The following is a 25,168-nucleotide window of genomic DNA, read 5'->3' on the forward strand; positions in this document are numbered from 1 at the left end:
AAGAGAACTAGTTGAGCTGCATTTTGGGATCTTCACCAAACCAACTTCTGGACCAACTCTTTAAGAGTGAATATTATCTAATTTTTTTATACAAGGCCAGTATGGTTTTTAAAAAAATACACAAATTCAACACCCTGCCTCCCTCAACACTCACTCAGGGACAGCTGGGTGAGCAGCCTTTTTAAGGGCTCCAAATTCCTTTCAGCTTGTCCTCAAAGCCACACCAGTAGTTTCTATGTGATGTAAAAATAAAGACTGGGAAGGACTGGCTTAAATACTGAGGCACTAGCATTTCAAATTGTAAAAAAGCATATTGAATAATCTCATATCCAACTTGAATACAAGGTAGGAAAATCTAGGTAAAACTGATTTTGAATTTGCTTTTCTCCGGATATTTTTTTCTCTTTCAAAGGTGAAATACTAAACCTCCATCAAGCCCATGGGAGTCCTGTAGAAGTCACAGAAGTTTCAGCTAAAATTGAAAGCAATAAATGCTACATTTCCAATTCAAAATTGGGCATCTTCAAACCGATGAAAGCACAAAGGACTCCCCAATCTGGGGGGAATATACTTCAAAAAGCTTAGCAAATAGGAATATCTAGGTATATTGTGCGGTGCTTCAGATAGGCAGAGAAAAGTTCTCAACTCAAAGTGTCAACAATAACGCTAATTACAAAATCAACATTTATTAATTTTATCGCACCCTTGATTTAGTAGCCTGGGCTGTGTAGAATAGGATGAATAAGTAATCTGTGGGCAAAACAGGGTCCAACACTATTATAATCCAGTTTCAGAACCCTTTCTTACTACAGAAGTTTTTACACATTTAACTAAATCTCCAAAATTGGGACATCTTAAGGGCTAAAAATCTTTAAGGCAGAGAAGCTCCAAACCTTAGGAAATAAACAAGGATGAATCAATTAACATTACGGTTATATGGTTCACAAAGATTCAAGCCCATTGGAATTTCTTATTCTTGGACCACATGGAATCCTGCCTAAATAAGTCATATTTCAGATTAAACACTTAAAACCTCGACACTGGGCTCTACCTACTCTGCACGTAAGATATGTGGCCAGGTTTCCTCAAGGTTATTAGCACAATGCCTGGCACCTAATAAGCACTCACGATCAAATATTTGTTGAACAATTTAGCATAGCAGTGGCTCTACCTTCTCAGGGAAATATCCAGAAATAAAGCATTATGAATATTGGCCCATCTTGCTTTGCAGAGGTCATGGTTATCCAACCCTGGGTACCAAAGCAAGCCTGAACTATTCCATCTCAGTGAACTTTCTAAAAATGGTTGCTGTCTCACCTCTTAAAACTCCTTATACTCCAAAGCTTTCATAAAATATAGCAGATTCAAATAATACTAATAAATGGTACTAGAAGTGATGCTCAACAGGATCTCACGTTTATTGAGAAGTGATTAATGGTAAAAAGAAAGGCAATGCCCTTTCCTCATTGGCTGAACAAGAAACTGAAGAAACATTCACTACACGTTTTACAATATTTTTCTCTTCCAAAATGCATTTCTGTAAACAAGTTTTTACCACTGTTCTTAGCTTTGAAATCAAATTAATCCTGACTTAATCAGTATAATGTACAAGAACAGAACATTTCTTAGGACTCCTAGTATTTTACTTTGAATAACAAAGGGTCAGAGAAAATGAACCACCCTTAAAGACACAACCTTGGGTAACACTGTTAAATTCTCCAAGACAAAAATTCTTCATAAAAATGTTCTTCCAGTTCAGAAGGGAAAAAACAAATTCCCACTTTCTGGGGTGGATGCCCAAAACCTTCAAAACTCAAGTGTTCTCCAAGTGCAAATGTCAAAATGGGGGGAGGAAAGGGTTTAAAAATTAGAGAAAACTGTATGCACTTACGGACTTTAAAATCCGAAAAACATAGTAAAAAGACAAAAAAACAAAGCATTATGCTCTGAAATCACAACCAAAGCCAAAATAAAAGGGACATTTTTCACCTAAACTACCTAGAGGGATTTTTTGTTTAGTTTTTTCTTTTTCTTTTTTTTTTCATTTTCCAGTTAAGTCCTATGTCTTTTGTGAAATTCCAATACTTAAACTGCAAGTCTGCAATCGTCTCTGAAGTCAATGAAATTAAGAAAAAAGTCCTAATTCTCTTGAAGGTCAATTTTTTTCCTCTTAGGATATGCAGACGCAACCGTTGCTGCAGTCTGTGCAGAACTGCCTCTTATTTCCCACGACCTTGACGTTCCTATAAGTTAAAAAAAAATTGAAATGGTTAGTTAAAACTTATCTGAACATGTTTAAGAATTACAACTTCATAGAATAACTCAACAGAAATTTAATTATTTGTGCTAAATAGAATATTCCCCACAAATAAAAACTTTTACTTCTTATATTTTAAACCAAAGTACTTGCACTCAAGCACCCCAATTAATACAAAATTATTTTTCTTTGACTTTAAAATTCTTAACTGACTAAACACATTTGTTTTCCTATTATAGTTGGTTTACGCTAATATGTGTCAGTCTCCCCAAAATATGGGCCTAAGTAACTCAAACATATATCTATCAATGGCCTGCAGCAGGGAAGCAGCGTAAGCCCTAACAGTTCTAGAGTCATCCCATATTAGTCCCAAGGCCTTAACCATATTCATAGGCCTTAATTTCCTTTTTTTTAAATAAAGTGAGGATATGTATCTGGGCTGTGGGAGAATTAATGAGTCGACATATAGAAAGCTCTTAGTCCATAGCAGGCAAGAAAATCATCCTTTTCCCCTAGGGAGAGTTTAAAATCCACTCAGAAGTGGATTTTGAAAACTGAATGCAATTCTTACATTTTCCCTGAAATAGATCTAAATGCTCCTTCCTTATTAAGAATCATTCTTTACGAGCCTTTCCTAAATGTACCCCAAACAGCATTCCATTTCACACACTACCTCACTTACTGGGATTTTTAAAAATATGACTCAATCCACATGCCTTTTAAAAGCAAAACCAAAAGCAAAAAAAGCAAAAGCATTAAGTGGTTAGGAGCAAGCACACAGACCTGAACTTAGACTCGATTCATCAAGCCACATGAATAGAGTCATTTGCTCCCATTCACCTTATGGTAACTATGGTTCTGAAGTTAAACATGATTCCTATTAAGAAAGAACAGCAAATACTACTTATGGGCTTCCATGTTCCAGGCACTGTACATAATGATCTTAATAACCACCTTACAAGGACTATACTATTCCTGCTTCAGAGATAAGAAAACTAAAGCTCAAAAAAGTTAACTGACCAAGGTTACCTAAGAACCAAGATTCAAATCCATGGCTATATGGCTCTTTACCTACACCATGTCATTACAAATATTTACGTAAAAGTCAACAAAGTTAAGTGAGGCTCTGTGACGAACTGACTACCACCACTAAACTACTCCAAGGATATAAAAACAGTAAATTTCAGAAGGAACAGTTATCTTTTTGTGATGTCCCACTTCACATATCAGGAATTCAGAGATAAACTCACCAACATACAAGGATCTGGGATATTTTCAAAATAAGTCATTTTGAAACTTCAACCTTTATAAAATTAATTTAATAAAACAATTCACCCACACACTGTTTCTGGAAATCAAACTCAATTCAAGAATAAGAAAAAGAAATTCAATCCAACATAAAAGGGACCTCAAAAGTTTTGATGTTCCTGGGCTGCAGTACTGACCCTCCCCTTTCTATAACTCTCCCAAAGTTTTGATAATTAATATATTGTTTATAATAGGAAAATCACAACTAAAAAAAAAACCAAAACCCTCTGGCATTGACCAAAATGAAACTTACAAAAGCACCTAGATTCTCATATCAATCTTTTTTTAAAAAATTGTAGTTGAGTTACAATGTTGTGTTAGTTTCAGGTATACAGCAAAGTGATTCAGTTATACATACATATACATATTCTTTTTCAGATTCCTTTCTGTTACAGGTTATTACAAGATACTGAATATACAGTTCCCCCTGTGCTGTGATAGGAGTAGGTTCTCCTATCAATCAAAAACTCATCTACCTCGTTCAGTCTTTCTTAATTTGGATGGATACTATTTATCTAACCTCTCTTCTATTGCTAATCAAAATCTACCTTTAGTTTCAGGAAATATGGACTCTTTTCTTTGTGTTTCTTGATTAAATCTCATTCCCATGCTTTTAAAAGCCAAGAATGCCTGGCCTTCTGGCCCTGGGGTACACTTCAAAACCCCTTCCTTCTCTGAGACTTCCTCAACCACTGCAGTTTTCAAGGTGCTTCTAAATCTGCATCCACAATTGAAAATCAAATTGTATTGACTTATTTCATATAAAATTAGTCCCAACTCAACCAAAAGCTCCTAGAAAGCAAAGAACAGTTCTTTAGCTAAGCTCACTCACAAACATTTATGAGTTTAGCAGTGGATAACAGGCTACAGTTGACTTTTATGTAAAATTCTGGTTCTCATCACAAGAAAAAAAATGGTGATGGATGTTAACTAAACTTATTGTGGTAAGCATTTCACAATAAATACATATATCAAATCATTATGTTGTAGTACACCTTTAACAATGTTGTATGTCAATTATATCTCAATAAAAATGGGAGAAATCCCTAGAGGCAACTTCTGTTACCAGTTTCTTGTGTCCTTCCTGAGTTATTTTAAGCATATAAAAACTTATTACATCTTTTGTTTTTTCTTTTCACAAGCAGCATACAAAACACACTTCATTTTGCTTTTTTTCCCGTCACTTAATATGTCTTACAGATTATTAAATTTTAGCACATATAGATCTGTTTTTTTTATGGGTCTGGGAGCACCCTCCTTGCTCTGAATTCAAGAATTGAAGATCTAGGGCTTCCCTGGTGGCGCAGTGGTTAAGAATCCGCCTGTCAATGCAGGGGACACAGGTTCAAGCCCTGGTCTGGGAAGATCCCACATGCCGCGGAGCAACTAAGCCCGTGCACCACAACTACTGAAGCTCACGAGCCCAGATAGAGCCCGTGCTCCGCAACAAGAGAAGCCACCAAAATGAGAAGCTCACGCACCGCAATGAAGAGTAGCCCCCGCTTGCCAGACTAGAGAAAGCCCATGTGCAGCAACAAAGACGGACGGACGGACAGACGGACGGACGGAAGGAAGGAATTGCAGATCTAAAAGAGAAGCAGTTCTCAAAGACATTATGATGAATGAAAGAAGCCTCAGACAAAAGAATACACACTGTATGATTCCAATTATGTAAAGTTTTATAACGGAAAATGAATCTACGGTGGGGACAAAATTAGAACAGTAGTTGTCTGGGGTGGGGTGGGGGTGGAAATTTCTAGGATGGTAATGTTCTATATCTTCATTGGGGTTTGGGTTACACAGATGGGTACATTTGTCAGCACTCAGCAAATACACACTTAAAATTTGTGCATTTTATTTAACTCAAAAAATACGTAAAACAAATACTGAGCTCTAGTTAATGATACGCATGCTGAAACGTTTAGGGGTGAAGTATACTGATAATGACAATTTCTTTGAAATACATCAAAAAACAAAACGGACTAGCAGAAAAACAAAAAAAAACTGGAGAAAAAATTCTGCCTATTATTTTAATGTAATGTAACCCCAGGAATACAAATAAACTTACATGCTCCAAATTGTACCATTAAATTAGAAAACCTAGACTTTGCCAAATCCATTTTTCCCTAAGAAACACACTTATGGGAATTCCCTGGTGGTCCGGTGGTTAGGACTCCACGCTTCCACTGCAGGGGGGGGGCACTGGTTCTATTCCTGATCAGGGGACCTTAGTTCCCCACACGCCAGGCAGCTCGTCAAAACAAACAAATAGAAATACACACTTGTAAGTTCATCACAATGCTTAGTAACAGCATTTAAAATATTTAGTCAAAAGAAATGCAAAATAGCACTGTGAAATTGCACTTATTAAGTCATCTCATTTTTAAACACAAAGTTTGTTCCTCTATAATGTAATACTAAATCCACCTGTGTTCAATTTTGCCTCAAACATAACATAAAACTATTCCTGGGGCTTCCCTGGTGGTGCAGTGGTTAAGAATCCGCCTGCCAATGCAGGGGACACAGGTTCGAGCCCTGGTCTGGGAAGATCCCACGTGCCGCGGAGCAATTAAGCTGGTGCACCACGGCTACTGAGCCTGCACTCTAGAGCCCCCGAACCACAACTACCGAAGCCCATGCGCCTAGAGCCCGTGCTCCACAACGAGAAGCCACCGCAATGAGAAGCCCGCGCACCACAACGAGGAGCAGCCCCCGCTAGCCGCAACTAGAGAAAGCCCGCGCGCAGCAGCAAAGACCCAATGCAGCCAAAAATTAAATAAATTCATAAAAAAAGAAAAAACTAGGGCTTGCCTGGTGGCGCAGTGATTGAGAGTCTGCCTGCTGATGCAGGGGACATGGGTTCGTGCCCCGGTCCGGGAAGATCCCACATGCCGCAGAGCAGCTGGGCCCATGAGCCATGGCCACTGAGCCTGCGCGTCCGGAGCCTGTGCTCCGCAACGGGAGAAGCCACAACAGTGAGAGGCCCGTGTACCGCAAAAAAAAAAAAAAAAAAACTATTCCTGAATCTTAGCTACACAATTATACCAAGAGGGCAAGTACCACCTTGCCCTAATGTAAACCTGTGTGACAGAAGCTTAAATTATGGAAATTACATGCAAACAACAAATGGCATTAGCTGCCTTAATCTCCTGATCAACATCAAGAAAATATTACATTGATACAATTCAGCAAGCTGATTAAACTGCTCTTCTATTTCCAGATACAATTTTGATGTGTACACAAAAAAATAAGCTTATATATTTACAAATGATAAAGATAATATCCATCTTCTCAGAGATTATAAAGATACTTAAGCATTCACATCATACCATCTTGAAAAGTAAAATGAATTTGGCACCAATAATAAAACTGTAAACAATTCACAAGATTTTAAATACTAGCTATTTTAAACATTTTTATTAAAAAAGAAAAAAAAAAAGGGACTTCCCTGGTGATGCAGTGGATAGAAGACTCCACGCTCCCAAAGCAGGGGGCCCAGGTTCGATCCCTGGTCAAGAACTAAATCCCACATGCATGCCACAACTAAGGAACCCACAAGCCTCAACTAAGGAGCCAGCAAGCTGCAACTAATGAACCCACGTGCCAAAACTAAGACCCGGCAAAACCAAATAAACAAATATTAAAAAAAATAAAAACCAAACAAAAAGAACACTTGGGAGAATTCCCCAGAAGTCCAGTGGTTAGGACTCTGAGCTTCCACTGCAGGGGGCACAAGTTCAACTCCTGGTCAGGGAACTAAGATCCCAAAAGCCACGCAGCACAGCCAAAAAAAAAAAAAAAAAAAATTGGTTGAAAACGGGAATGAATCAGAGGATCCTGCTTGAAGGGCCTGCCATCACCCAATTTGAGCATTACACAACCTTAATGATAAGTAAACAACTATCACAGTAATATCTTTATTGGGCAAGAACTGGCAATGGATGCTAAATCTAAAGGGTGAAAATTTGATGAGAATAACTGATTCACTTTATTATAAAGCAGAAACTAACACACCATTGTAAAGCAATTACACTGCAATAAAGATGTTTAAAAAATGTGATGAGGAAAAAGATTTATATAGAGTCTCAAACTATTTTCCCACTTATTAAAAGGAAAATAGTACCTTTAAGTGGAGAACCAGGATACCTTAAATAAGTGATCAAAGTAAACATTACTAATAACGGCATAAACAGACCATCTTATACTTCCTACTGTGATGCACTGAGGACACAAAGTCACTTATGTAGTATTCCTGCCAGAAAAGCATAATCTGAATATACACAATGAGGAAAGGAAACCTCAGACAAGCAGCGACATCTACAAAAATAAATAGCATATACTCTTCAGAAATGTCATATCATAAACAAACAAAAGGGATGAATGGGTGGGATGTTGGTGTGTGAGTATGTGTGTATAACTGCAGATTAAGAGACTAAAAAGACATAAAACTGAAAGATCCTGGACTGGACCCTGGAAACCCCCCCCCGCCACCAAAAAATTGCTACCAAGGACATTAAGACAACTGGTACAAATATGAATAAGATCTGTAGATCAGATAATCGTATTGTGAATGTTAAATTTCCCGATTTTGAAAACTGCATCGTGCTCATAAATGCATGTTCTTGTTCTTAGGAACTACAAACTACACAGCAAAATATTTAGGAGAAAAGGTCATGATGTCTTGGAACTTACTCTCAAATGGTTCAGAAAAAAATTTCACACATATCTCCAAAGAGAAGATGCAGCAAATGTAGCAAAATATTACATTGGTAAATCTGGGTGAAGAGTATGTGGGAGTCCTTTGCACTATTCTTTAAATTTCTCCAAGTCTGAAATTATTTCAAAGTAAAATGTTAATAAATTGGGGGATAATTCTTTTAATTCTTCTGCAAAAATTGGCTGCATTAAAAAGTTATATTTGGGACTTCCCTGGTGGTGCAATGGTTAAGAATCCACCTGCCAATGCAGGAGACACAGGTTCGATCCCTGGTTCAGGAAGATCCCACATGCCATGGAGCAACTAAGCCCATGTGCCACAACTACTGAGCCTGCGCTCTAGAACTCACAAGCCAGAACTACTGAGCCCGCACACCACAACTACTGAAGCCCGAGCGCTCTAGGGCCCGTGTGCTGCAACTACTAAGCCCGCATGCTGCAACCACCGAAGCCCGCATGCCTAGAGCCCATGCTCCGCTAGAAGAGAAGCCACCGCAATGAGAAGCCCACACACCGCAACAAAGAGTAGCCCCTGCTTGCCGCAACTAGAGAAAGCCCGCTTGCAGCAACGAAGACCCTACACATCCAAAAATAAAAATAAAAAGTTGTGTTTAACAACTCATGAAACTTTGAAATGTGTTTATTTCCTCATACCTACACTAAAATCACCAAACATGAGGGTATTTTAGCAAAAGAAAAAAATCTGCCTATCAGCTTTTTACAAGTCTTCTAAAATGAGAAAAAAAATGACACAGAGAAGATTCTAACACAAGCACCGTTATTTTAACCACTTTGGGACATTAAAACCTTTTAGGTTTCCATAAAAGACTTCTCTTACAGGTCTTTTCTTTCACTTTTGTGACTATTTCCTATTACCACTGGGAATTCCACTAAATTGCTTTGACAATTTATGGTCGAAAGACTTCACTTGTCAGATGTATTTATTAACATTTCTAATTAACCAGTCCTACCTTGGTAATATTTAATAAAGAAAAAGCTGGGGTTGGGAGGGTGGGGGACAGAAGAATGATGACAAGATACACAATAAAAGGAAAGAGCAGAACACATAAAAAAAAGCTGGGACCTCCAATGGGTCCAAGTCCCAGCTGGAACTGCCATAAACACAACATGCATTTGTGTCTTGTTGGACACTCCGGCTTTTATACATGAAGATGCTACTAACCCACCGTAGCAGGGGAAGTGGTGCAGCAAACTGGCTTTCCCCGTGGTGGTGGTGTCATGTTGCAGCCTACCTACTACCTTTTTTAACCTAGTGCCATGTTCAAGGAAGCTACAGTGAGATTTGTGGTAGGAACAGGCTGGACTGGCTAGTCTAGGTTAAGCTCCTGCATAAGATCCTCAAGCACAAACACACAATTAATCATAAAGTCCCAGTTAACCAAAAAAACAGACCAAATGCTAAAAGGAAGGGAAGAAGCATTCCTAAAGCTTGAGGATACTGTGATGGTAATAAAGAAAAAAGGAAAACAGCAGAGCAAGATTTTACTGAATTCACACCTCATCACAAAATTCTCACTAGGACATTCATCCTAATCTTTAAATCAGTCCACAATCTCATTGTTCATTGTAGAGACTAAAAAAATTTTTTACAAAATAAAAATAAATTTAAAGATATTAACTAAGAATGTATAAACCAGGGGAAGAAGTTTCTAGGCTTCAATATCTGGTCTGTCACTTAAACAACCAGAGGTTAATACTCACACCATTCACCCATCACATCTTAGTCCCTCCTCACCTTATATCTATAACTATAAAATGCAAAAGTTCATCTCTAGAGGAAATATCCTAAAAGCCACAAGGTGGCAATGTTACTTAAAGTCTGCACATTTGAAATCTCTTCCTATGATATAAATCTGCTTAATTTTTCCTCTATTTAGCTTAATATCCTTTCTCATTTCTACTACCATCCCTCTCCCCACTTTGAAGTGGGCCATAAAACACAACAGGCACACATATATTTATTTGTCGGATAGAATTTTATTAACTTTAAAATCTGATGTCTACCCCTCAGATAAAATTCACTTAATAGCCCTCAAGTAAGTTTTCTTATATCCCCATGGTCCCTGATAGAAAAGAACACAAATTTCAGGGTCCCTGGCTGAAAATAAGACAATGCTTACATAGTTTAACATGAAAAAATAGGATTATACTAATATGACTTTCAATGCTTTATATGGCTTATGAAATCAATCTTTTTTGGGGGGGCACTGTGCTGTGAGGCCTGTGACATCTTAGTTCCCTGACCAGGGATTGAACCCGGAGCCACGTCAGTCAAAGCGCGGAGTCCTAACCACTGAACTGCCAGTGAACTCCTTGATCAATCATAACAGTCTCTGATGCTATGAATATGAGTTATACACACACACACAAACACACATATATTCCCTCCCTTTTAAGATTTTCTAGGTGCAGAAATGGACACTTACTTGAAATAAATTTCTGGGAACTGGCATAGGAGCACTAGGATGAAGTAAATGCATTTAACTAATAACTTTTCCTACCATCAAATTCTTTTCCAAGATTGTTAGTTAGTAGCTGAACTCCTATATACATTTCACTAACAAGGTCAGAAGTAAAAGCCTGGATAATCTACTGTTTTCAGGCCCTGAATCATAAGTCTTAACTAGTAACAGAACAAACGGTAAGACAGATACATTAAAATTTTTTCAGTTATTCTTTGAATCACTCCTTGGCTCTCCAGTAAGAACTACATTTGAACAAAAACTAATTTCACAATAAAATCAATTTCTGAAAACACTTCCGAATACAATTAAACAAATAAGGTTTTTTAATAGCTTGTCAGTCAAATCCCCCCCCCACTCCCAGCATTTGACAGTAGGTTCAGAAAGAATGAAGCAATCACTGAATATGCTTTCCAGATATCTGATAAATAATATAACCTCCAGTTCCACCTTCAAAAATTTCCAGTCGAACCATCCTCAACACCTCCATTAATACCTCTCTAGTCCAAGCTACTGTACCCTCTCAATACGACTTTGCCACAGACTCCTTTTAACTGATCGCCCTTTCGTCTTGTGCCCTCCTCAGTCTATTCCAAGGGTGGGACCCCAAAATGGAAACTCAGTAGCATTATTAAGTATCATGCCAAAAGTTACTGAAGAATGTGATGACTGATGTAAAATAAATGAAGGTGTATTTATGTGTATATATATACATTTATATGCCTGAGATTATGGATCACAACAATCACTCATAAAAGACCTGTATGCAAGTACTTCACTTGTATATATACATTTAATCCTAATAACCCAGTAAGTTTTTTCCCCCGTTTTCATAAAATACTGAGGCTCAAAAGTTTACTTACTCAAATCACTGATAGTGGCAGATATGACACCATCTTCTGAGCTCCTAGCCTTTTCAATACTATGCTAACAAGGAAACAGAATCTAGGATTCATGCTTATTAATAATATCTACCTAATGTATATATACACCTAAACTTTTTAAAAGGCCCATCATACGTAATATACTTAATAGAATAACAGAATCCCTTCCCACATCCCAAAAAACTAATTACCTTTAAAAATCAGTTAACGGGCTTCCCTGGTGGCACAGTGGTTAAAAATCTGCCTGCCATGGGCTTCCCTGGTGGCGCAGTGGTTGAGATTCCACCTACCGATGCAGGGAACACAGGTTCGAGCCCTGGTCCGGGAAGATCCCACATGCTGTGGAGCAACTAAGCCCACGTGCCACAACTACTGAGCCTGCACTCTAGAGCCCGCGAGCCACAACTACTGAGCCCACATGTCACAACTACTGAAGCCCACACGCCTAGAGCCCGTGCTCCGCAACAAAGGAAGCCACTGCAATGAGAGGCCCGTGCACCGCAATGAAGAGTAGCCCCCACTCGCCACAACTAGAGAAAACCCGCACACAGCAACAGAGACCCAACGCAGCCAAAAATAAATAAAATAAAATATATAAATTTAAAAAAAACAACTCGGTTAACATCTTCAGGCAACTTCAGGATGGTTAGTAGCCACTAAATCTTATTGCTTAAAATTATCTAACAACTCTAAACAATTAATGTGCTCACAAAAGGATACAATAAAATAATGTAAAACTTAAAACATTAAAGCCTCTTAGAAGTAGCCATAATGCCTCTGAGGAGTAGATTATAACAAGTAACACGGAGGATATTCAGCCAAAGACATCTGCACCTTTTAATGAACAAACAATACAAGCAATTCACTAGAGGCTCATAATATTGATAGCTGATGAAAAACACTACTCAAAAGACCCTTTCAGCCTTAAGGTAGGCCACAGTATAAAAAGGTACAGCCAGACTTATCAGACACATTGTGAATTCTAACATTGCTTCTAAAGATGAAGTCTTTTCTGACCCAGAAATATGGCAGTTTCATATGGTTCTGATTAATAATAAAAATGAACTCAACATCTCAAAAAAAAAAGATGAAGTCTTGAGACTAGCAGGCAGAGACTGGAAGGAAGACTACAGAGCAAAGGAAGAAACTTACAGGAAAAATAAGCATGAGGAATTTGAGGTGGGGGACATACAAAACACTACCTAATGACATTTATAATTTAAATACAAGAGAATCACCTACAGGGCTGATAAAATGCAGATTCCAAAGCCTCAACTCCAAAGGTGCCCACTCAGTAGGTGAGGAAACACAAGAATCTGCATGTAAGTAACTCTCAGATGGTAACCTGTACAAACTGGGAAACTTCTCTTCAACTGCTTCTAATCCTTTTAAGAACTACCTAGGGAGCTTACTAAATAAAATTTCAGTTTAGTAAATCTAGGGGTAAACCTAGTTATCAGTATTTTTGTAAATACTTTCCAGGTGACTCAAAGTTTGCTTTAACTTGTTGTTACCATTTTTTTTGGAATTTATACTCTGAAGCTCTCACACCATGTCCACCCTGCTCCCCTCCCCGGGGACCCCTTTGCAGGCTTACGGACTGCAAGTACGGTAACATTTGTCATAAATGATTTTGAATTACCCAAGAACTTGTCTAGGGCTCTAGTTCTGCCACTAAAATGAGGTCTTGCAGTCTGTGTACAAAAAGAGTTAGGTAGCCTAAAACCTTCCCATTCGATTTTATAACCTTAACCTTCCAGAGTAATTATTCAGAACCATTTGTGTTCTCCCTTACTCTTGCTGCCTGTCATTAGCAGCAACTCTCTCACAAGGTTAGGTAGAGTAGATCCAATCTGCTCCCTTTTGATGCTTGTGATGAGGGAGTTTTAAACCTAAGTGCTTAAATGAAGGTTTAAGTTTCAACCAATTATGCTCTCCTCATATAGCCAACAAAGAGTTGACTGACTACAAGCATTAGTAGATAATAGAACACTGCAGTTAGTTATTTTAAATGATAAATGTGAAGATGCAGCAAGGCCTAAGAACAGAAAAGCTTTGGGGCAAAACGAATTCCAGCTCTTCTACAACCTAGCTAGTGATCTTAACAAAATTACTCCTTTCTGAATCTCAGTTCCCTAACTGTAAAATGAAGATAATCTTGGGGACTCCCTGGCGGTCCCGTGGTTAGGACTTGGAAGCTTCCACTGCAGGGGGCCCCGAGTTTGTCAGGGAACTAAGATCCCGCAAGCCAAGCAGCGGGGCCAAAAAAAAAGAAGAAAAAAGAAAATAATCTTATTCTACAGGATTGTTACAAGGGATCAGAGATAAGATATGGAAAGTGCCTTATGTATAAATGCAAAAAATGGCTAAATATGGGTAAATACCTGAAGTATTAAGGGGGAAAAGCAGGATAAAATACTACACAGAATATGATTATAATTGTATAAACCACTAACTTGTGTCGGAAAATAAGCCAAAATGATGACTGGTTTTGTCAGGGTAGAGGAACTATGAGTGAGTTTTCTTTTACTGTCTACACATTTTATGATTTGGTTATTACAATGAAAACCAAATGCACACGGAAAATTTGCAAAATGCTAATATAAAATTTGCACATTGCAAATTTTTTTAACATGCAAACAGTTTAAAAGCTCTATATGCTATCTATACCCTGATTGCGCAAAAGGTCCACATGAAGTCAAAAGCTTACATGTAAGTCTACCTTTTCTAAATGGCTTCACATATTACACAAGTGATCTGTCCAAATTTTTAGCTTTGACACATGTAGCAGAGTATTAAATACCTCATAAGAACCACCAGGTATTACAACAGCAGTAAATGCAAATGAGTTGGAAAGAGCAACTGCCTGCCTCTTCCCGCTCCCCACATACCCAACAGCTTAAACTTGAAGCCATTTTCTTCCTTCATCTTTCTTTCCACAATCTTTTCCTATATACATCCTTCTAGACCCAACTCAAAGCCAGTCTTCCATAAAAATGACTCAACTCTGGTCTTGCTATTCTCTTCTTCTGTACTTGGTCTCATCCTGTAAAATGAGCACTTTTTTTTTTTGTGGTACGCTGGCCTCTCACTGTTGCGGCCTCTCCCGTTGCAGAGCACAGGCTCTGGACGGGCAGGCTCAGCGGCCATGGCTCACGGGCCCAGCCGCTCCACGGCATGTGGGATCTTCCCGTACCGGGGCACGAACCCGTGTCCCCTGCATCGGCAGGTGGACTCTCAACCACTGCGCCACCAGGGAAGCCCAAAATGAGCATTTTAATATCCACTATACTCTACTGTTTCACTTATATTTCCTCCCTATGGCTAACTGGAGTTAAATCAGTTCAATTAGGAATTGCTTATTCAGCAAGGGATGAAAAGCATTAGGGCACACTATTGAGCTAGTTGTTAGTCTATACTGTCTAGTTGTTATAACTAGAAAAATTTGCTTTGGAGGTGGTGGCAGCAGGATGCAAATTTAAATTGAATTACCTGTTTCTGTGGAGAAAGGCAGAAAGGATGATCTGAGCCTACCACACTCTTCTTCCTCAATTGCAGACTTGCAGATTTCAATGGTGAAGAAAGAGATCTTTTGTTTTCCCTAATTCAGGGAACAGAGCTTTTCCTCCTCTACATGAAACTCCTATATAGTGCAGGTGTCAGTCCTTTATCATACAGTTCCTTAAACTAAGGCAGTCAAAGCCAATGCTGTAGCATCGCCAGCTGCTGTGAGATGTTTTTCTAATCCTTCCCTTCCTCCAAGACTAAATAACCAATACACCTAAATGAGATGCTGAAGCTGCAGATTCCTTGCATTTCTTCAATTTCAAAATAGATTCCCCCACCCCCAACTCCACCTCCATGCACCATTATTCCATTTTTTGAAAAATTCCTGTCATCCAGTGGATTCCAAATTATGCTTCATAGAGGAGATGCTTCGAAGATCACCCAGGGAAAAAAAGAGAGCTGAGCGTGTGAAATTAGCCATTCACGGGGCTCTGAGTAAGGTTTTGTTTGGAGGAGAAAAAACAATTCCACTTTTTAAAAGTTTGAAAACTGTCATAGGACTAATCTTTACTTCTGGCAGGGAAGCAGAACGGTTCACATCTGAGTAATTCTTGATTTAAACTATTCAGAGTAAATACTAAATGATTCTAGAATCGCTAACTACCCCTTGTCCCAAAATGTTTAAGTCTGGAAAAACAGCAGTCCCCTCTGGATCAATCTTTAGCCATAGCAAAAACAGAATACTGACATTTTTAATACCCAACTGCATTTCAGACATTGTTATATGGTCTAATTCAACAAAACAGCCCGTACTAACTAAACAGAAGCTGGTCTTACTTCATTAAATCCCTGAAAGACTTGGAACAGACAGCTTAGAAAACTTCACAGGTTGTGAAGGGCTGGAGCACTATAGAAACAACAAATGCACAGTCTGTTGAATGATGTATGGAGACCAAAACCTTCAAACCCCTAACAAAGCACTCTCATGTTACTTTTATTCAGATAGTTGTTGGCATTTGCAGTCATCTGCTACCTCTCTACAGTCTCTGAATAAGTTGATTATACCCCACTGCTTGAAATTCTACTCAAGATATAGCCCTTTCCTTGTTCTCTTTCTAAAGCTCCAAGTACTCCCTCTCAAACCCTTTCACTTGGTCCCTCTTTAATCCATCCCTTAAACTGTGTTATTGCAGGGGGTTCTTTCTTTGGCCCTCTTCTCTCAATGCATGTTGGCTCTGGAACCGCACTGAAGTAGAACATCAGCTCTGCTTTCTTAGTTTGGGCAACTGTGCAAAAAGAATATACTCTTTTCTGTGCTTCAGTGCCTTCATCTGTAAAACTGAAATAGCTGTACATACCTCACAATGATAGAATTAAATGAAAACGTACATAAAAAAATGTATTCAGGGACCTCCCTGGTAGCGCAGTGGTTAAGAATCCACCTGCCAATGCAGGAACATGAGTTCGATCCCTGTCCCGGGAAGATCCCACATGCCGCAGAGCAACTAAAGCCTGTGTGCCACAACTACTGAGCCCACGTGCCACAACTACTGAAGCCCGTGCGCCTAGAGCCCATGCTCCGCAACAAGAAAAGCCACCACAATGAGAAGCCCGCGCAGCACAACAAGGAGTAGCCCCCGCTCACCACAACTAGAGAAAGCCCACACGCAGCAATGCAGACCCAATGCAGCCAAAAACAAATATTTATTTTTTAAATAATGTATTCAGGACAGGTGCATATTAGACACTACAGAATGAGCAATAATTTCAGCCATTATTTTTATTACCAATATTCTTGAAGAATCTTAAACTCATCCATGCCTTTACCTATACTGAGAGCTGGAAACTCCCAAATTTCTATCAACAGATCTCTCCTGAGCTCCAGATCCTACTATCACCTTTCTGTCCTACAAGCACCCCAAATACTATTTCCAAAAGCCAACACATCTCCAAACCCTAACCTGCTGCTCATCCCACATTCTCTGTTTTTTTTTAAGTAACTAATCAGCAAATATTTCTACCACATTTTTCAACTGTAACTTCCCCATTCCCACTATCTTGATACAGGCTCTGTCTTTCTCCCAACTATTGTAAAAGACTCTCATTTGGTATTTGAGTCACCTACACCTCTCTCTCCTCATTTAATAGATGACTTCAGGTAAGTTGCTAACCTGAGTTTCCATTTTCCTACCTATAAATATGGGATACTGCCTCCGGGAGTTGGTGTGGGGATTAAAGTAAAACTATGAAAGTACCTAACGAAGTCAGTGCTCAGTAAGTATTTCATCCTTCCCATCCTCTAAACTGTCACTCTACACTGACTATCCTCCCTTACAATCTAAAAACATAAGTACAGGATAAAAATCCAAAGCCCTTCTTATACCAGGCCCAACCAACCTCTCCAGCTTTATCACTTATTCTTTCCATATTAAACTTCTCATTTCACAAGACCCAGTTTTCTATCTGGCAAACTCCACATATCACACAGTGGTCCATGGGCTTTGGGACTAGAGAGAGACTGGCTTTGGGTGGAGTTCCAACGTATTTTCATTTATTGATACTAATGACTTAAAGACAAAAGTGAAATAACAAAGACATATGTCAGAACTTCACTGGCTTGTCAATTTGAGCAACTTCCTTGCTAAACTGGATAATAATTTTCAAATTCTGGAAGACTAATTCTTCAAATTTTGTTTCATTCAAAATATGTCAGGGATACAGACATGACACACTTAAGTTTAATCTGCATTAAGGGAATTCCCTGAGTGGTTAGAACTCCGCTCTTCCACTGGAGGGGGCACAGGCTCAATCCCTGGTCGGGGAACTAAGATCCCACATGCCTTGTGGTAAATCTATATTAATATTTTCTCCATCCCTTTAAGTCTAGACAATCAAGAAAAATCAAGTCCTGATTTGTATATAGCATTTGCCAATTTCCGTGGTGTCAATAACATGGCTGACCTCAAACTACCAGTGGAATACAGGAATACAGTGGGGCTGAGAAGACATGTGCAAAAGCACAACATTATATACTGATACAAACATAATAACTTTAAGAGTGATGAATTTAAATATTACAGTTTAATTGTAATCATAATGGTATTCTAAGTTTATGTAGTTTAACTGTAACATATTACTAACTGTAGTATACAACGTAATTCAATGTAAATAGAAAGGCATTTAAAACACCTTTTAATACAATGTATTTAATTTTTTTTTTTGCGGTACGGGGGCCTCTCACTGTTGTGGCTTCTCCCGTTGCGGAGCACAGGCTCCAGACGCACAGGCTCAGCGGCCATGGCTCACGGGCCCAGCCGCTCCGCGGCATGTGGGATCTTCCCGGACCGGGGCACGAACCCGTGCCCCCTGCATCGGCAGGCAGACTCTCAACCACTGCGCCACCAGGGAAGCCCGTATTTAATTTTTAAGTTTATGCAATTTGACTGTGCTTAACAACTAGCTTGCTAAAATTCTTGAAAGCTAAACAACTGGCTCACAATTAGCTAGCTCTAGCACATTATTGGACTTGGACATTGAATTACCAACTCCACCACTTGTTAGCTATGAGACCTTGTACAAATAACCTCTTCGAGCCTGCTTCCTCATCTAAAATATGAGAATGATACATTACATGAGATAGCTAAACTTTTATGTATACCATGTGCCAAGCACTGTGCTATCATTTAAGTGCTGATTACCCAGTTACTCATTCTATTTGATATAGATCAAATGTTCTTTCCCCCATGAAGACTTTCTTAATTTCCCCAAATTTATCACTTCTCCAGAAAGCCAAAATATTTCTTCATCCCTCTATTACAGCTCTTATCTCATATTTTATCCATTTTGTTGTCCACCTAGCAACACTATCTGGTCCTAAGCCAAAGATGGTGCCTTGTTTATCTGTTCTATCCTAGCAATTAACACAAACATCTGGGGGCTTCCCTGGTGGTCCGCCTGCCAATGCAGGAGACATGGGTTCAAGCCCTGGTCCGGGAAGATCCCACATGCCATGGAGCAACTAAGGCCCATGGGCCACAACTACTAAGCCTGTGCTCTAGAGCCTGCGAGCCACAACTACTGAGCCCGTAGGCCACAACTACTGAAGCCCACATGCCTAGAGCACGGGCTCCCAGCAAGAGAAGCCACCACAATGAGAAGCCTTCGCACCACAATGAAGAGTGGTAGCCCCCGCTCGCCACAACCAGAGAAAAGTCCACGTGCAGCAAAGAAGACCCAATGCAGCCAAAAATAAAATTAAATTTAAAAAAACCACAAAACATTTGTTGAAAGATGGATACAAACAAAGGACATGCTTCAAAGAGATCCAAATTCAGTATCACCTATTCTCTTTTGGTCCTCCTTTAACAAGGCTACAGAAAGGCATTTTATCCACAAAGCAAGGAAGGTGGTGAGTAATACAAATAGAATTCCCTCAATCCTACTGGCAGAAAAACAAGTAAATTTATCTGCAAGACAGAAGACAACATAGACGGCCTTAGAATTTTACAAAACGTTCAGGTTTGCCATCCTGATTAAAACAGGATGCCCACTCACTAGCTCTGAAGAAGCAATTTAAAACAGTGGTGGAGTGGAGTAATGTTAAATGGAAAGAACAATACTGCATGGTCATTTATTTCCTAAAGATTTAATAGTAAGAAAACAATATATTTGGCTAAAGTGATGTTTCTTTCTTCTGATTTTTGTATCACTAAAACTTGGATATTTTAAATTTTTTTCTGAAGTTGAAAATGGAGCCAAGATGATTACCTCAAACATTTATAAACAAGGGACTAAATGCCCAAATTAAAGGGTTAGGAGGAAAAAGATGGCTGTAAGGGAAAAAAAAAACTTCCTTATATAAGAGAAATATTACTTATGCCAACACTATAGGAAAACTAGATTTTTTTTTTAAAGGAAACATTTCTCAAGTAATCACTTCTATGTTCCTTTGCTAAATCTTTATTACATTTTAGGTAATAATTTTTTTCAATAATACACAGTAAATATATTAATAACTACCCAAATACCTAATCTATACTACGATTCACTGAGAATCCACAAATCCTATCTGTCATCTATCTCCTTCTGTTCTCAAGTCCTTTCTTATGTTTTATATGTAATTAGTATTTAGGTCAGAAATTACAGAACACAAACAAAAATAAGGTCTTACTAAAAAGACCTGTTTTGTACCATCAATTCCTCTCCATGAACCTCAAATGTTATCTTGGGCCACCTAATCCTCTTTTACTCCTCGGTTTCTCTGATCTAAACTACCCCATGTGTGAATCTTCTCTACAATTTACCTAATAAAAGTTCTTTTAGTCTCTTCTTGAAACCCTCCTGTGACTAAGACTCCATTTTTAGAAAGTTCCCCCTTTACAAAAATCTCCCTCCCTATAACCTTTACCTATTGGTTCCAGTGCTGTCACTAGCATGAAAAATCATTTGATAACAGCTATCATATTCCCCCTTATAAATCATCTCTACTAAGCTAAACACTACGATGAGAAATAAGATAACATGTATAAAGCACAGTGCAGGAAGAAGTGAGCTATATATATATATACAGTAATGATACCTATTATTACGAAGTACTGGTTCACCTTTACAAGTTTCCCATTGCCTTTCACTGAAGCTTACATCAAAGACCTCCGCCATCCTAACTCAAATTAGATCTTACTCCTCATTCTCTTAAACTCTAGTACTTTATTTTAAGCCAACTTTGTATCTCTCTCAGTAGACTCCTTCTATATCCAACTAACTGCATAAACATTTCATTTAACTCCCTTTTCCTAATCTAATCTCCAAACTTCCCTTCCTGGAAACCCATTCCACAAACTCCCATTAGACTTGTTCTTGAACTGTACAGGAATTCCTATTCCAACTTATTATTTCTACAGTGTTATTATCTATACAGATTTGGGCTGTTCTGAACCATGTTCACTCTTCTCAAAACACCTCTGGCTATCTTCTATACATCTTCCAAGGCTCAGCTCAGAGATCACTTCTTGCAGGATTCTTCTATGATCAATCAACCCACACCCCAAGCTGGGTTAGGCAATCTTCAAGCTTCCAAACTGGCACCTTGTGCATACCTTGAGAAAACACTTTTCATTTTGTATTGTTACTTGTCACTAATATAAGGCTCCCTGACAATACATTTGTGGTTTCTCTGTAGTGTCTAGCACACAGTAAAGTTGTTCCAAGAAAAGATAAATAGCTTCATCTCAATTCTTAAACACCGTAATAAATTTTCAGTATGTCCAAACACACTCCAAGTCACCATTTTTAGGTCTTCTGCCTGAAAATCAGAATAATCCTAAAGGTAAAGAAATGCTGAGTTCTTTTTCCCATCTTGCAAGATGGCGGGTGAAAAGGCTGAGAAGCCAGATACTAAGGAGGAAAAACCTGAAGCCAAGAAGGCTGATGCTGGTGGCAAGGTTAAAAAGGTGAAGCAGGTTAAGAAGGGGAAGCCCCAATGCAGCCAAAACCCTGTCCTGGTCAGAGGAATTGGCAGATATTCCCGATCGGCTATGTATTCCAGAAAGGCCTTGTACTAGAGATGTATTCAGCAGCTAAATCCAAGGTTGAAAAGAAAAAGAAGGTGAAGCTTCTTGCTATTGTCACAAAACCAGCTGGTGGTGACAAGAATAGTGGTACCTGGGTGGTTACACTTCACAAAATGCCTAGGTATTATCCTACTGAAGATGTGCCTCGAAAGCTGTTGAGTCACGGCAAAAAACCCTTCAGTAAGCATGTGAGAAAACTGCACGCTAGCATCACTCCTGGGACCATTCTGATTATCCTCATTGGGCGCCACAGAGCCAAGAGGGTCATTTTCCTGAAGCAGCTGAGCAGTGGCTTGCTACTTGTGACTGGGCCTCTGTCCCTCAATCAAGTTCCTCTGCGGAGAACACACCAGAAATTTGTCATTGCCACTTCCACCAAAACTGATATCAGTGGTGTGAAAATCCCAGAACATCTCACTGATGCTTACTTCAAGAAGAAACTGCGTAAGCCCAGGCACCAGGAAGGTGAGATCTTCGACACAGAGAGAAATACGAGATTACAGAGCAGCGGAAGGTTGATCAGAAAGCTGTGGACTGACAAATTCTGCGAAGAATCAAAGCTGTTCCTCAAAACAAAAACAAACAAACAAACAAAAAGCTGTTCCTCAACTCTAGGGTTACCTCCCCTCTGTGTTCGCTCTTACAAACGCAATTTATCCTCACAAAGTAGTGTTCTAAACTTCTTACAAAGAACCTAATTAAATAATTCAGTCCAAAAAAAAAATCCTGCTATTCTCACTTAATAGCAATGAAATTTTTAAAAATATACACCTTAAGCTGTTGTCACTATAGTAATATTTACTCTAGATCTGTCTCTCCTCAATCTCCCCTTAGCTTTCCAGTTATTCAGAAAAATCTTTACCCAAGTGCCTGATTGAGTCTAATGTTGGGCTAGACATTAAGAGAATTACACAGCCCTTAGTCTCCCCTACTAGACTATCTTATTTTTACCTAGAGTTAAAAAGCTAGAAAGATAAGACAAAACTAAACCAACTAGGGACTTCCCTGGTGGCACAGTGGATAGGACTCCGCACTCCTAATGCAGGGGGCCCGGGTTCAGGGAACTAGACCCACATGCATGCTGCAACTAAGAGTTCGCATGCCACAAATGAGGAGCGCACGTGTGGCAAACTAAGGAGCCCTGGAGCCACAACTAAGGAGCCTGCCTGCTGCAACTAAGACCGGGAACAACCAAATAAATAAATACTGTGTGTGTGGGGGGGAACTAAACCAACATTTTATGAGGTTTCTTTAAAAAAAAAAAAAACCACTATTGCAGGGAGTACCTCTCCCTTTATGTCCCACTATTCCAAAGTTGAGACAGAGAAAAAGATTAACTGACTGCCATCATCTTCTGAATAGCTGACAGTAATAACAACAAAAAAAAATTTTAAGAAAAAAGCTCATATGGCAATATATAGCACAGGCAAGACCTTCAAAAAGCATATATCCTGGGCTTCCCTGGTGGCGCAGTGGTTGAGAGTCCACCTGCCAATGCAGGGGACACGGGTTCATGCCCCGGTCCGGGAAGATCCCACATGCTGCACAGCGGCTGGGCCCGTGAGAAATGGCCGCTGAGCCTGCACGTCCGGAGCCTGTGCTCTGCAACTGGAGAGGCTACAACAGTGAGAGGCCCGAGTACCGGAAAAAAAAAAAAAAAAGCATATATCCTTTGACACAGCACTTAAGGATAGGTGTGAATCAATATTTATACCTTAGGATGTTTACAACTGTTATTTTAGCTGGAAAAAAAATTATAAAGAAGCTATTCAGTAACACGGACTGGTAAATTACAATAAATTTTTGATAGAATACTATGAAGCCATCAAAAGTGATGTCACAGCTATATACACTAATATGCATAAGATAGATAACTAATAAGAACCTGCTGTATAAAAGAATAAATTAAATAAAATTTTTTTTAAAAAGTGATGTCACAGGGCTTCCCTGGTGGCTCAGCGGTTAAGAATCCACCTGCCAATGCAGGGGACACAGGTTTGAGCCCTGGTCTGGGAAGATCCCACATGCCGCGGAGCAACTAAGTCCGTGCACCACAACTACTGAGGCTGCGCTCTAGAGCCCGTGAGCCACAACTACTGAAGCCCACACACCTAGAGCCCATGCTCCTCAACAAGAGAAGCCACTGCAACGAGAAGCCTGCACACGGCAAGGAAGAGTAGCCCCCGCTCGCCACAACCAGAGAAAAGCCCGCGCGCAGCAACGCAGACCCAATGCAAACAAAAATAAAATAAATTTTTAAAAAGTGATGTCACAGAATAACAATTAGAGGAAAGTTCTAAATAAATGCAGAAAGCAGTTTACAAAATAGTATCTAAAGTATACAACGAAGTAAATGAAGTCACTAAAATTTGCTGGAAGTGTCAAGCCAGACAGATCCAAAATATCCAAGCCAGACAGATCTTGAAGGTTCTATGGTATTGAATTAGATCATGTGACAGAACAAGGCAAAAATGGCTGTAGTTCTGCTTCAGTGTGTTCTGCCAAGAAACATGCCCAATCACGGAACTTTAGAACAGCTGTGACATCATTTTCAGGATGAAGTTTTAAGTATTTCCCTACTGACTGAGTTTCCATCTGGCTGGAAGATTTTTTTCAATCTTGTAAATAATACCAAGGCACATACACAAACACCCCACTTAAGAGAGTCAATGCTTCAATGAGCTATCAGTCCCATTATCATGAAACTTGTTTTGTCTTGGAAGCCTAATTAAAAACTGGAAGAACAGTTTACAGTCAGTTATGTAAGGATGTTAAAGGGTAACAGTGGGCAACACAGGAGTAAGGCAATACTGACTGAAAGGGTAGCTGGGTTTGGAAGCAATCATAGGGACCTTCCTGAAACCCCAGCAAGCTCTTCTTAAAGAAAGTAAACTAAAAAGTAATCTGACACAAGTATAATTGAAGCTTTTAAGTTTTTACCTTTGGTGGTTTGTTCACCAGCCTCAGAACAATTAGGATACTCATTCATCAAAAGTCTTTACAGAACGGTTTTAAGAGCCATTAGTTAGCTTAACAAAGACCCTAAACCTTGATTATTATTACACTCACTGAAAACACAAGGCTAGTCAATGAATCTTACACCTACTTATGAAGTTTTATCATTCACTGAACCACTCAAGTGAATACAGATATATACTTGATTAAAAGTGCACACAAATTAACAATCCTCAGACTTGCTACTTCACTTTTAAACACAAGCTTTCCCACTAGTTCTAACAAATACAAATTTATCTTAGCGGCTATGCTGCACATTCCAAAAAATACTCCTATCTTTGCCTTCCTGCTTTTAAATCACAAGATGTAGGACAGAACTTTGCATATGAAAGTAAGCAGATTCTTAGTATGCAACAAATACTATGCATATTTCAAGTAGTTAAACCAAGCACCTGGATGCCCCCACACACGTTCATAATCTGCTATGCC

General features: G+C 39.1%; 1 protein-coding gene and 1 pseudogene across 1 annotated transcript in view; one reads left to right on the plus strand and one right to left on the minus strand.

Annotated features, from left to right (window-relative positions):
* Positions 1-1,394: 1,394 nt before the first annotated feature.
* Positions 1,395-25,168, minus strand: part of YTHDF2 (YTH N6-methyladenosine RNA binding protein F2) — a 31,486-nt gene continuing 7,712 nt past the window's right edge. The window contains exons 5-6 of the mRNA XM_060140832.1: positions 6,377-6,510; positions 1,395-2,243 (exon numbers count right to left, since the gene is read on the minus strand). Of these exons, the coding sequence (XP_059996815.1) occupies positions 2,171-2,243; positions 6,377-6,510 (207 nt within the window). The 3' untranslated portion in view covers positions 1,395-2,170. The remainder of the gene's footprint in view (positions 2,244-6,376; positions 6,511-25,168) is intronic.
* Positions 21,508-22,402, plus strand: LOC132516313 (large ribosomal subunit protein eL6-like; annotated as a pseudogene).

Source organism: Lagenorhynchus albirostris, chromosome 2, assembly GCF_949774975.1.
Source record: "Lagenorhynchus albirostris chromosome 2, mLagAlb1.1, whole genome shotgun sequence".
Taxonomy (NCBI): Eukaryota; Metazoa; Chordata; class Mammalia; order Artiodactyla; family Delphinidae; genus Lagenorhynchus; species Lagenorhynchus albirostris.